The sequence below is a fragment of the Erpetoichthys calabaricus genome, chromosome 2, assembly GCF_900747795.2.
Source record: "Erpetoichthys calabaricus chromosome 2, fErpCal1.3, whole genome shotgun sequence".
NCBI lineage: Eukaryota > Metazoa > Chordata > Cladistia > Polypteriformes > Polypteridae > Erpetoichthys > Erpetoichthys calabaricus.
This window is the reverse complement of record NC_041395.2, coordinates 60512734-60525895: the sequence shown is the minus strand read 5'-3', so window position 1 is coordinate 60525895 and position 13162 is coordinate 60512734. Positions and strand designations below refer to the sequence as shown.

The following is a 13162-nucleotide window of genomic DNA, read 5'->3' as shown; positions in this document are numbered from 1 at the left end:
TTTAACAAATGATTATAGAGAGCATTGTGTGTGGTTGTGCATGTCTTTTAGTTTTTCTTATGCACATCAATTGCTTTTTTAATTAATTATTTTTTTCATGTAATACTAGTTGCATGGTTTGAGAAGCCTAAAACTTGCATATTTTTAATTTACACAGATACATATGAGTCCAGATCAAGAGAAGGATAGAATAACTCAAGTTAAATATAACGCCATGTCAGCAAAAGTGAAACATAATTCAATAGTGAAGGCTGAGCCCAACTGTATTTATGTTTTAAAGGGTAATTATTCTCCATGTCAGGCTACAGTTACGGCGATTTTAAGCACAGTTCTACGATAACATTTAGCTTGAAAGACGGCACTCACCATGTCTCACTCATTTCTCGCTGTAGGATGATTGGTAAGTTAGTTACAGTGTAAAATAAACAACTGCAGAGTTTGAGTGCCGCACATATTTGGGATTACCTGAAAGTTTAATTTGGATAATGTTCTTAGGTAAAGTTACAATTTTTTTATTAACACAATACAATAAGCAAGCATAAGACTTCATTGATGAGAAAGTGGATGTCATACCATTGAACTGTAAGTACAGTTTTTGAGGTGGAAAACTGACTTCTCAATGATAATACTAATGGACATACTCAGTGGCTGAAGTCTAAAATAATACCTGGCAGTACTTCATGTTGTCCATAAGCAATCTTTATACACAGAAGCAAACTATTTTGGCATTACGGTGAGTTCCCCCTGGAGTATAGCAACATTGGGGGAGGGAGGGTCTGGTGGGGTCTCCTTGGAACTACTAAAGATCTAACTACGGTAGTGGGGCAGGTGCTCTGCTGGTAAGCAGAATGAGCCCTCTTCAAGCACTGGACTTACTGTATATTGATATTTTGACAACATTAAGTTGGAAATAATTTTGTTTACTTTACATTTACTCTAAAATTACTTTGCTTACTGTAGATAGATAGATAGATAGATAGATAGATAGATAGATAGATAGATAGATAGATAGATAGATAGATAGATACTTTATTAATCCCAAGGGGAAATTCACAAAAATTTGTAATTGTAATTTGCATGTGAATGTTAACTGCGCTCTGTGTCTGTACTCAGTGAAGAGCGTAGTAAAGAAATAACAAAAATTGAATTAAATAAAAAAAATGAATTAAAATGAAAAACACAAAAACATAGCAATTGCATATAGGAAGATGTTAATCGCAAATACTGGAGTTAAAGTGTACAGGCTGAAACATATCACTGTACAGTAGAGCTTGAAGAGTTCATTCCATATCTGTGCATCTGACTAACTGACAAGTTTGGAGCGCATATCTTAAAAGGTGTCAAAAAGGAAGAGGGGCAGGTCCACAACCAATAAGGGTTTGCAGCAGTGGCAGACCAAGGGATCTGAATTGGCGAGGCAAACTTGTTAGCCATCCCGCCTGACAGCAGCCATTTTAATACACACCCAGTGCACAATGCACACATATACCAAAGAGTTAGCAAAGAATGGATAGGAGATGTTATGACGTTAGGTCTGATTTTGAACCCAGTACAAGCCAGTGGCATCTCTTTCTTGAGTGTGCACAAAGCCTAAGTTAATGTTGTCAGCTCTGGCAAATTTTGATGGGCCATCAACACTACTATTATCGTCACTTGCTGCACATTCGTCTGTCTGAATATTAAAGTTTTCATCAGCATTCATTGAACTGTTTTTGGTGTTATTCTCTTTCTGCTTTGTTCTTCTTTGTGTACTTTGTCATTGCAGCTTTGACCAGGTATAGTCGTTAATTGGCTTAAGGGAAATAAGTGGAATCAAAGTTGTAGTAAAGGCTGCTTTTTCACATCATTTTGGTGTGGCCAATGGGAGTGTGGCAGCACTCCAAACCCCAGACACAACCACACATACACAAGTCCTAGGCATAAATACAAGGTTTATTGTGATAATTACCTTACAAAAGGCTTCTTTAATAAACACAATCACAAACCCAAATCTTTTCTCTCTTTCTTTCTTTCTTTCTTGGTTGTCATCCACTTCTCCCAGGTGAGCTTTCTCTGTCCTCCACATGTGACTCCAGCTAACCTGGATAAGGTCGAGCAGCTTCTTTGAGATGTATTGACCTGCAGAGCCACAGGACGATACGTCACCACAGGTCTATGCCAGCAGTTTCAGGGTGGAATAAACATCACTGCATGTTTAGACCAGCAGTTTGGTAATTACTGTAACGTTTATAGGTCGTCACAAATCAAATTGATCGACACGCTAACCACACCAAACCCTAACCTTAAAACTAACCCCTAACCTTAACCATTTATCCTACACGCTAACCATACTAACCCCTAACCTTAACTTCTGTCCTATAACTACTGGTCTAGAACTGCTGCCATAGACCTGCGGTGATGTATGGTGCTGTGGCTCTGCAGTTGCATATTATTGGTTTCTTTTATTCTGGACCCAGGAGTACTTCTGGTGCTAGGGTGAAGCCTGTTAGAAACACTTGTGGTTCAAACAAAAGCCACACAAAGCAGAGATTACTAATCCTGACAGCTCTCACTGTTGGCCCCTATGGAACCCAAAAGGGCTGTCCATGGGACTACAGATCCCAGCATGCCCTGCAGGTGTCTGTGGGGGAATCCTAGCCCAGTGATGCTGCCATCTAGAGTATTGGGGGAGCATGCAGTCCTGATAGATTGTCAATCCCTGTCCATGCATCACATTGGCCTCCTGGTCGGGTACATGTCTTCTGTCCATATCTGCCAACAAGACAACATGCCCACCTGTATTTTGGCATTCTTTATTAGTCTTTGGGGATGGGCAAGGAAAATCTTGCCCTACTTTGTGCCTCTTCACTTCCATGGTCTCCCAGCCAGGTAAGGGACAGGAACTCATCCTGATAGGGACATCAGTGCATGCGTGCCATCCATTACACAGGATAGCACATGGATGGATAGCCTTGTGGTGATGGGGTGGCTTTACATAATCAGACTTTAAAACTGTATTCTATAGTGTAGGTTTTGCTTACTATATTAGGATGTACCAGAATTTTATTAAATTACAGTGGGGCCTTGAGTGAACAACATTAGCAAATGACAAATTACGGACATGCCATCCTATTAGAATGGAAATGTTGTTTAGGCAAAAAAATGATGGTGGAGTGGGACAAACCCACCAAAGCGGTGGATATTTCTTTTTGTAAATAAAAATTGCCACCTTGTCATCAGCAAACTGGTAACATTTGCAGCATGTTCATTTCTGGCTCCCGAAAGCTGCTTCAGTGTTATCTATTTTTCCTTAATCTATTTATATTTTAAATTCATTACTTTTTAAATGCAGTATGTTTGTGTATCTAACGGATTTGCATTGACTTTTATAAATTGCTGTTTTACATTTGTGTTCTTGTTCATGATGACCAAATCTTTCTCTTTTTCCATGCAGTACTACGCGAATGAGGAATCAAAGAAAGCATGTAAGTAACAGAGACGAATGGCAGCTGATTCTTTTAATTAGTTCACAAAAAGTCAGGGAAAGCTTGGCCTGATATGTTAATTTATTTGGAGTAGATACAGATAATCCCGCACATGTGGCTGAGTCTTCCTAATGCATTGATTAGACACTGCATACCCTCAATGCTCCATAGCGTATCGTGGGTCACTATTGTCCTCCTTCAAGACTAATGAAAAACAAACTCATGAACAGTTTGGACTCACATTGCATGTTTATAAAACCTGAATTAGAACTGAAAAATAAAAAACAAAATTTGGTGTTTAGCCTTTGTAAAGTGCACTAAAGTTCAATCCCAGAGGGCTGCAGATTTTCATCTCGATCAACGTCTGCTTTTAATTGGACTCCTACTTTAACCACTCAAGCTGCCATGTCCCAGTTTCTATGTTTTGATGTTAATTTAGAATTTATAAGATTATGCTATATTTGTATTTGAATGTAGCAAGCATTTCCATCACATGGCTATAATCATGTGGTTACCTTCATTTTTAAGATGCTCATCATGATCCTGGTTTTCATTCCTATTTTCCACATGTTCTGGTTATTTAAGCCATTCTTTACCAGTTACCATGCTAGTAGGTCTGATGCTGAGGCAGCTGCTGCTTGACATTTTATTTTCAAAAAACCAGAAAATATGCAATGGCGGACTACTCAATCAAACAAATTATAATAACTTAACAGATTTTTACTTCAAGATGAATCCAAAGAAATCAAAGGAAAACAAAAACAAACAATAAAGAATGATAGAATAATTCATTGCATAATAGAGTCAATCACCAGCCTAGCATGCTTATTTTAAAATAATATTAGTGAACTCTGGCCATGTTTTGAAAAGTTTTTCAAACAGAGTATTTGACTTTTTCTAATTTTAGATAATACAGAATGGTGCTTACCCACTGAGTTATAGAAGGTGGCTTGGGATTCCTCCAGTCGAGCGAAATTAATCAGCGTGCTATTAGTGTGCTGCTGGACCTTACAATATGTTTATCTCTATGCACTTTAACAACATCCTCCAGTACACCAAATATTGCCGTTAATGAATTTGGAGTTTTTGTAACACCAAGACTGTTTGAGAAGTGTGTAAGGACTTTTGTCCAAAATGATGTTGATTTAGTGCATTTTCAGAACATAAGGCCTAGTGAAGCAGGAGCTACATGGCAGTGCTCACAGGTCGAATCTTGTCCTGGATACATTTTGGAAAATTTTAAACAAGATAAATGTGATTGATGGATGACCTTTAGTTGGATTACAGAATACTTAGCACATACAGACCTAGAATGTAATTCTATGTATCGCTGAGTTTCACTCCTTTTCTAAGATGTCAGTTGACAGATCTCCTTCCTACCATCTGCAGCCTTTTGAACATTCAGTTTTGTTTGACCAACTGTCTACCCTGCTCGCCACTAATTATCATTATTAGGATACAATCAAGGGAGCAGAAAAAGTGATTTACAGTAATGCAAAAATGGCAAGGGGGGTAGGCTATGGTAAAATGCAAACATTTTTAAACTTATTGACTGCCAAATTCTCCCGTGGGGACAAATAAAGTTCTATCTATCTATTGTAAGAAAGGCGCTATATTGCACCCAACCCGACACAGATTGACACGGGAGGCACGTATAAAATAAAAAGACTTTTATTTTTCTTCAGCTGGAGGGCACGTCTTCCCCGTAATCCCTCCAGCCACAACACAGTCCCAAGCACTGAAACTACACCACAAAACACTCTCTTCTTCCACCACCACCACCACCACAGCTTTGTCCTTCTTCCACCTGACTCTGGATACTGAGTGGTGGTCACTGGCTCCCTTTAATTGGGTACCCAGAAGTGCTCCAGGTGCTTCATTGGTGACACCCGGCTGCACTTTAGGGTAAGGCGAAACCAGTGCCCAAAAGGGGCCAGCAGCTCCTGCTGCAGCACCCCCTGGCAGCGCCTGCGGAACCCAACAGGGCTGCACAGAACTCCAACCCCCATGAAGCCCTGGGGGAGTCCGAGGCACCGCTGAAACCCAGGGAGTCTGCCATCTAGCGTCCAGGGGGGGATACTGGGCTTCCCACCCTTGTCCCCCTGGAAGATGTGGTGAAGGGGCATCCCGGCCAGGCATGGGCCCCGGCCATCCGTCACACTATCTATCTATCTATCTATCTATCTATCTATCTATCTATCTATCTATCTATCTATCTATCTATCTATCTATCTATCTATCTATCTATCTATCTATCTATCATAAATGTACATTTCATACAAAAAAAGAATGAAAAAGCACAACTAATTAAACAATGAGACTAATAAGGGGTGAAAATGACACGCTGATTGTGAAGCTGGTTGTGCTGCGCCGTGAATGGGTGCCATTGGGATCTATTGCATTAAACTGTTATGAATGCTTTAAATCTAAAATTCTAAATTGCAATGATTGAAAGACTGTAAAACTGTCATGTGTGGCCATTTAGAGCACTGGTGAAATCGGGTTAAGATTGCCATTTTCTGATCAAATTGATTTTTGCTGATGTTTCTCTCTCTTTTTCCCAGGATTACACAATACACAGCACATCTGTTTTTGAAGAAACTCCAGAATTGAATTGAATTTCATGCACCTGCTAAGCACAAATACACCCAAGGTGTTCCTCTTACACCAAATCGGTTTCACTGTCTACTTGGCTGCCTTAAGTGCACTAACACTCCTGAGATTGCAACGCTCTTTTCTGAAGAAGTCAAACAGAGTACAGGCACCTGAGCAGAACTGTTTGCTAAAATGTTCATCTGTTTTTATCCAATGCAAAGCTTCTAATGATTTAATAAATGCAAACTTTTTTGTGTCTTAAATAAAGTAATCATGGTTCTTGGTTCAAACCCATTCATTCAACAAACGAGAATATCAAGAAGAAGTCTCCATCTGTTCTTTCTTTTTTAATAGAATTTGAAAGAATTTACAGCGCTAAGTGGCCAGTCATGGCAACTGGGTTAAAAAGCACAGGGTCTCTGGTAATAATCTCAAGAAAAATGATGAAAGAGAAATATCATAATGTGAATATAAAGCATAGTGACATTAAACTGTCTTTTTAATATATAAGGGGTTTCTAAGTCATGATGGAGTTTAAGTTCGTACTGTCGAGGGGTGTTAAGTGATCTGTTTGAGAAACAGGAGACCAAATTTGGTATTTCTGGGGACAGTGGTGGGGACTCAAATCCAGTGACTTGCACTCAAGTTGACTCACGTCACATGTTTTATGACTTGACTTCACGGTTAACCACTTCAAACTTGAACTGACTTGACAAAAAATCAACAAACAAACAACTCGGCTCCCCTTATCTCATTGTCAATTCCTGAACTTCCTGTGGGATGCAGCACTTTCACAGCAGTCAATACGTTTTCATGTTTGGAGCGCTGCATTAGCCAATAGGAACGGCTGACATACGTAATCTATGTGATAAACACAGCAAAGCATTTTAATGTAAATGGTTACAATACGGGGAGAGGGGAGTAAAGGACTGTGAGTAAGATTGTGAACGGATTGTGAACTGTGAAAGTATGATTGTGCCAAAAATAATCGGCAGTGGCTTTTTAAATTTTAAACCAAACACCGAACTACAGTTTTTACAATACATGGAGCTATAAATACTGATAGGATGACGCAACTTCCATTTTCATGAGGCATTAGAAAGGACAGCATACAGCGTAGTAAGCTAATACTCTGTCACTTCTAAAATGAACAACCCGGTGTCAGAGAAACACGTAGCCATATGTTTCATTAAAGATTACAGCGTGTGCTTCAACTTTAACAGCATCTTCTTTCTTAACTCATTGCTTATTGAAATATTCTTCAAAAATGTTTTGTGGAATGTGCTATTATTTTCAATTTTTCAAAAAGAGAATATTTTTATAATATTGAATTTTAGTTTGACAAAGACCATGTTGTGGTTTCCATTGCAATTCTGCACAAGCACAGAAGTATGAAAAGGTCCATTGGTTAATAATTCTACTCGCTGATGAATTAGCCCAACATTCTGAATTGTGCCAGGCTATAGGATTTTGTTCTCTGCAGGCCTTAGGACTCCCATCCATCCATTCATCCATCCATTCATTATCCAACCCGCTATATCCTAACTACTGGGTCACGGGGATCTCATTTAAACAAAATAGCTAAAGATACTGTAACATTAGATGCTGCTGTCATGACAAGCAATGATGACTGTGCAACCACTCCAATATATTAGCTTTAGTTAACATTGATTTTTGATGTATACATACAATGCTCAAGTTAATATTCCCCACTTGACCATGCTAGGCCCGTAACTGTGACAGACATTTATAAATTGTGTTTAAAGCATAGAAAAAATATGTAACATTTGCCATTTGTTTAGATATGGTTGCCTTTTCTCTAATCCCTTGGCTTTGAAGAATATCTGAAGACCAAGATGGAAACCAGTGACCCTTGGCAGCCGAGCATCTCGCAGTTCATTGAATCAAGTGCTGTTAAACTCTACTGTATACCTCCAACCACCCTCAACTAAAGCTCATAAGCCAATGCTATATTGTCAGACTTAATTGTTGGCTGCAGCCCCTCTCAATAGTTGAACACAGTAGCTTATGTCACTTCACGTCCCTTGTCGATAGCAAGTGCACATCATCCTGCCAGAAAACCATCACCTCTAAAATAGAAAACTCAAAAAATAATTGTGACAAGCTGGACGTCTCTCTGTAACTGTGGATATGTGGTCTGACTGCAAGATGAGAAGTGATCTTGGAGTCACTGGCCATTGGGCAGCAATGGAGAAAGAAACCCTTGAGCTGAGGTCTGCTGTCATGCAAACGGTTTGAAGGACACACACACAAGTGATCGTATATGTGAACAGTCTTAAGGTATTTGTAGCGATTACAGGATCATAAATATGATCGATTACATTATCACTGATGTTTTTTAAACCTTATATATTATGAGAAGGTATTGACCAAGCATGAGACTAGAAGACTTGTGGCACAAAATTACAGACTTGCTGCTTGATTTGAGTTTACATCTAGGCCTTGAGACTTATGTGGGACTTATTTGTTACTTGAGGTTTAAGACTTGAGACTTGCTTGTGCTGGCAGAATTAGGACTTGGTCCCACCTCTGTCTGGGGATAAAGGAAGCACAGATGAGCCTGAGCTCTGAATGTGAGTAAACTGTCCTCTAAAACGAGGAGTCACTTAGGTAGAAAGCACTGTATTTACAGTAGACATCAGTAACAGGGAGTTTTGTACAGGGTACCGCCTGCAACATACAACTAGAAGAATCCCAAGAAGCATATATCAGTCTGAAGAGAGCCAAGGTAGACAGAAATTGCCAGAAAAAATATCCAAAGAAAAGGAAGTCTGCCAGTTGAAGAAGACAAATTGAAAAGGTAAAGAAGGTGGCTCAACAAATGCATCGAACCAGCAGGAACTGAACTTGTGGCTTTTGGATTACAGAAGATCAATTTCAACTAAGAGTGCTACAGGAGACCTTCCTAAGCTGAACTGATCAATTGGGCTTCTAATTATGAGGATGTAGCAGCAGATCCTCATTCTCTTAACAGCCTTGATACAATCTGCTCTACCACAATCCAATCCAGGTCATGACACTGTTTATTTCTGCTTAGGACTTCATTCAGGGTGATGCCCTTCTCTCAGCTGTTTGTCATTTCTGTGACTGCAGTGGCAGGACTTGAACTTGGGCCTTTGGATTATAGAACGGTCTTAAATGGCCAGTAAAGCTGAAGGAGATCTCCTTTCTGTACTGTGGCAGACCTTCTACCTACGGAGTTGCCTCTTACATAGCAGCAGAGTCTCTCCCTCTCCGTCTCCCTCCCTCAGCCTCACTGTACTCTCCTGCTTCCCCAAGTGAATTCTGGTCCTGACACCATTTATCTCTGCTCATTGAGCTCCACCCCCCTTCCAGCTGCTCATCTGCAGTGGCAGACTCGAATTTGAGGTTTTTGGATTATACAACAATCCTTTCAGCCAATGAAATTAAAGGAGAACTCCCTTTGTTACAATGGCTGACTGGGGTCTTCTATGAGTGAAGGTGCCTCTTATAGTATGGAGTAGCAGGTTCTCTCTTTTTCTCTCGGCTTAGATACTCTACCACATCCCTAAAGATGTGAAGGTTAGGTGAATTAGGAATTAGAAATTGCCAAGAGAAGATTAAAATATATTAGTCTTTTCAAAAGGCTCTGTAACGAGATCTTAATGCATGGGTACATATAAAGAATAAATATGGACATAACAAACACCTAAATACTGGAAGTGTTCTGCAGAAAATAAGAGTATTCTAGATTTAAGGTTTTCTTTAAATCATTTTTATAGAAGTATTAAATTGTAAATGGATTTCACTTTATATATTTCCTTCATTGCGTACACACAATATTAAGACCATGACCTGATAAGAAGTCACCAGTAAAAAAAAAAGCAAAACAAACTGCTTTTCCAACACTACCAGCATAAACGCCAATATGCTCATAATAATGTTCACCAGGCACTTGTATGGCATTGGTTGCCTTTCACTGCTAAGGCTGGAGATGCGATCGCACAAGCACAGCCCATAGCGGGGGACAGATGGTAGTTACACCAAGCCAGGTCTGGGGAACTGAGAGGGCCTGCCATCCAATCTCTCTCTGAAGTGCATCTGCAACCAATGCATTGTCAGCAAGAGAGAGAGAGTGTGTCCTGAAGCAAATGGAATTAAGGTGAAGGACATTTCCTTAGTTGACAGTCGCAACAGTCAAAGCAAATCAGTTAAATATTAACCAGTTATAGGAGTCTTTGAGGCATGGAATCAATATGGACTACAGCCACAACATTGCACAAAAACGTACACGTAATCTTGTCAACATTGGCTTGGCCCTTAAAGGCTGTGCTTTCATTATTTCAATTGTCATTTGAACTTTGGGTCATAATGATGTATCCAAGTTTCATCTTCAGTTATGAAACACCTCTTAAAAGAATCCCAGTCTGAATTAATTAGTTTGAGATTCTCTTTGTAACACTGGACACGGTGATGCTTCATGTCATGAGTTTAAGATTCCTGGACAAGTAAATTATCAATGTGCTTCTAAAATTAAACAAAGCTATATGTATTTGATATATTTAACCTCTTTGCCATTATAACCCAGCGCGTGACTTGTACTCGTAATTCTATGTAAATGCAGTTATCCCTGAGTCAGACTCCGGGTGACGTGTAGAGTGTTAGGCCTGAATAACTCTCAGGACAGAATCCTCTGCCATCTAGTGGATGAAATAACACCATGCTGTAACAAAATGATGAATATGTGTATGTGTTTGGCCACTCTAAGATAACTCATCAATATTCATGAGACTTCAATCAAAACACAATGGCTTCAAAAAAATGAGATCAGTAATGCAGACATGTGGAATGTCATTTATAGCCATTTTGAGGTTTGCAGATCATGAATATGATAATCTTTTTGATAATTGAGTCTCTACTGGTGGTCCTAGCCTTCTAAGATACATTCTCTGAAGGTTAAAAATGACAAATTTCAAACATAAGCATATGGGTATCATTTTAGTTCATTTCAACATCAGTGATGAGAAATATGATTTGAACAGTTTTGATGAGAACAGGCCATTCAAATAGCTTGCTAATTGCATTTGCCTAATTTTTAAGTCGAATTCTGAAAGCCCCTAATCTCCTACTCCCCACCTTACTAACTGGTCATTTATTCCATGTGTCTATAGAACATTAGAACAATGTAGACAAGAACAGACCATTCAATCCAACAAAGCTTGACAGTCCTATCCACTCAATTTTTTTTTATAAAACATCGAGTTTTGAAAGTCCCTAAAGTTCTACTGTCTACCACACTACTTGGTAGCTTGTTCCAGGTGTCTGTAGTTCTTTGTGTAAAGGAAAACCTTCCTAATGTTTGTGTGAAATTTACCCTTAACAAGTTTCCAACTGTGTCCCCGTGTTCTTGATGAACTCATTTTAAAATAACAGTCTGTGATGGGCCGTCTCACAGGACTTTAGGAGACTAATAGCTACCTAGAGCAGTTTGATCTTTGTATTGGTTAGTTATAAAAAGAGAGCACTTACCTGCAGGGATGGTGAGAAATTAGAATTTGCAAATGGCCGTGGTGGTGGTATTGAGGAGAGCCACAGGTAGAAACGTTGTTGGTAGTTTTGACATGGATGAGGAGGCCTGTCATTCACGTTAAAACACAAGCGCCGGTACACCAACATCACAGCGTTACTTCATACCATACTGAGGAAGGATGTCCATGTGGCTGCACGAGTCGTGGCAGAGTAACCAGCTGAAAATTGAGGCACGTAAGCTGGGTGTGCAGAGTAGCCGTAAAATTGTAAATCTCGAAGGACGAGAAAAAACAAATGAAAACAACTACAGGAAGCCACCTCAAGTTAGAGTTGTGTGTACATGAGAGTATGCATATGCGTATGTGCCAGCAGCCACGCATGGACACGCGTGAATGAGATGCCCGAAATATAGGAAGACGTCTGCTTAGATCGAGGCTACAGGGTGTTGAAGGTCACAAGTGGCGCTGCTGACAGGTTGGTGTCAGGCCGGAGTTAATGATTGGTCAGGTAGTTTGGCTCAGCAGATAAAACTGAGAGGTACCCAGCAGGGGTCGTCTTTTGATCATCTGGCTAGGAGAGAGAAGGTAGCTGAGTGATTGTGATAGAGCGATTCTTATCTGGCATTCCTGTTTATGGAGCGTTATTTGATTTTCTTCACTGACTTTCTCTATTTTTGTGCTTGTGCTGTTTTTTCACTTTTGATTTTGATGTCTGCTTCTTCTGTCCTCTTGAGAAGGAGGAAGATGAAGTGTTGTCTAATCGTGTGTTTTCATTGCTTTTTTCATCACCTTTATTTTTGAGACATGTAAATACTGTACAGATCCACCTTCACTTATTAATGTTTATTGTTATACAGTATATACAGTATTATGCAAAAGTTTTAGGCAAGTGTGAAAAAATGCTGTAAACAAAGAATGCTTTCAGAAATATAAATAATGATTGTTTATTGTTTATTTACAAAATGCAAAGTGAGCGAACAAAAGAAAAATCTAAATCAAATCAATATTTGGTGTTATCACCTTTTGCCTTCAAACCAGCATCAATTCTTATAGGTACACTTGCACAAAGTCAGGGATTTTGTAGGATTCTAGTCAGGTGTCTGATCAACCAGTTATACCAAACAGGTGCTAATGATCATCAATGTCACACGGAGGTTGAAACACAGTCATTAACTGAAACAGAAACAGCTGTGTAGGAGGCTTAAAACTGGGTGAGGAACAGCCAAACTCTGCTACCAAGGTGAGGTTGTGGAAGACAGTTTCATGTCATGGCAAGATTGAGCACAGCAACAAGACACAAGGTAGTTCTACTGCATCAGCAAGGTCTCTCCCAGACAAAGATTTCAAAGCAGACTGGGGTTTCAAGGTGTACTGTTCAAGCTCTTTTGAAGAAGCACAAAGAAACGGGCAACGTTGAGGATCGTAGACGCAGTGATTGGCCAAGGAAACTTAGTGCAGCAGATGAAAGACACATCAAGCTTATTACCCTTTGAAATCGGAAGATGTCCAGCAGTGCCATCAGCTCACACCCATCTACTGTCTGGAGAAGTCTGGCCAGAAGTGGTCTTCATGGAAGAGTTGCAGTCAAAAAGC

The 13162-nt window shown here is 39.7% G+C and overlaps 1 protein-coding gene across 1 annotated transcript in view; it reads left to right on the top strand.

Annotated features, from left to right (window-relative positions):
* LOC114645927 (neurogenic locus protein delta-like) overlaps window positions 1-6362 on the top strand; it is a 39284-nt gene extending 32922 nt beyond the window's left edge. Inside the window, exons 14-15 of the mRNA XM_028793847.2 lie at window positions 3434-3464; window positions 6029-6362. Of these exons, the coding sequence (XP_028649680.1) occupies window positions 3434-3464; window positions 6029-6030 (33 nt within the window). The 3' untranslated portion in view covers window positions 6031-6362. The remainder of the gene's footprint in view (window positions 1-3433; window positions 3465-6028) is intronic.
* The last annotated feature ends 6800 nt before the right edge of the window (window positions 6363-13162 follow it).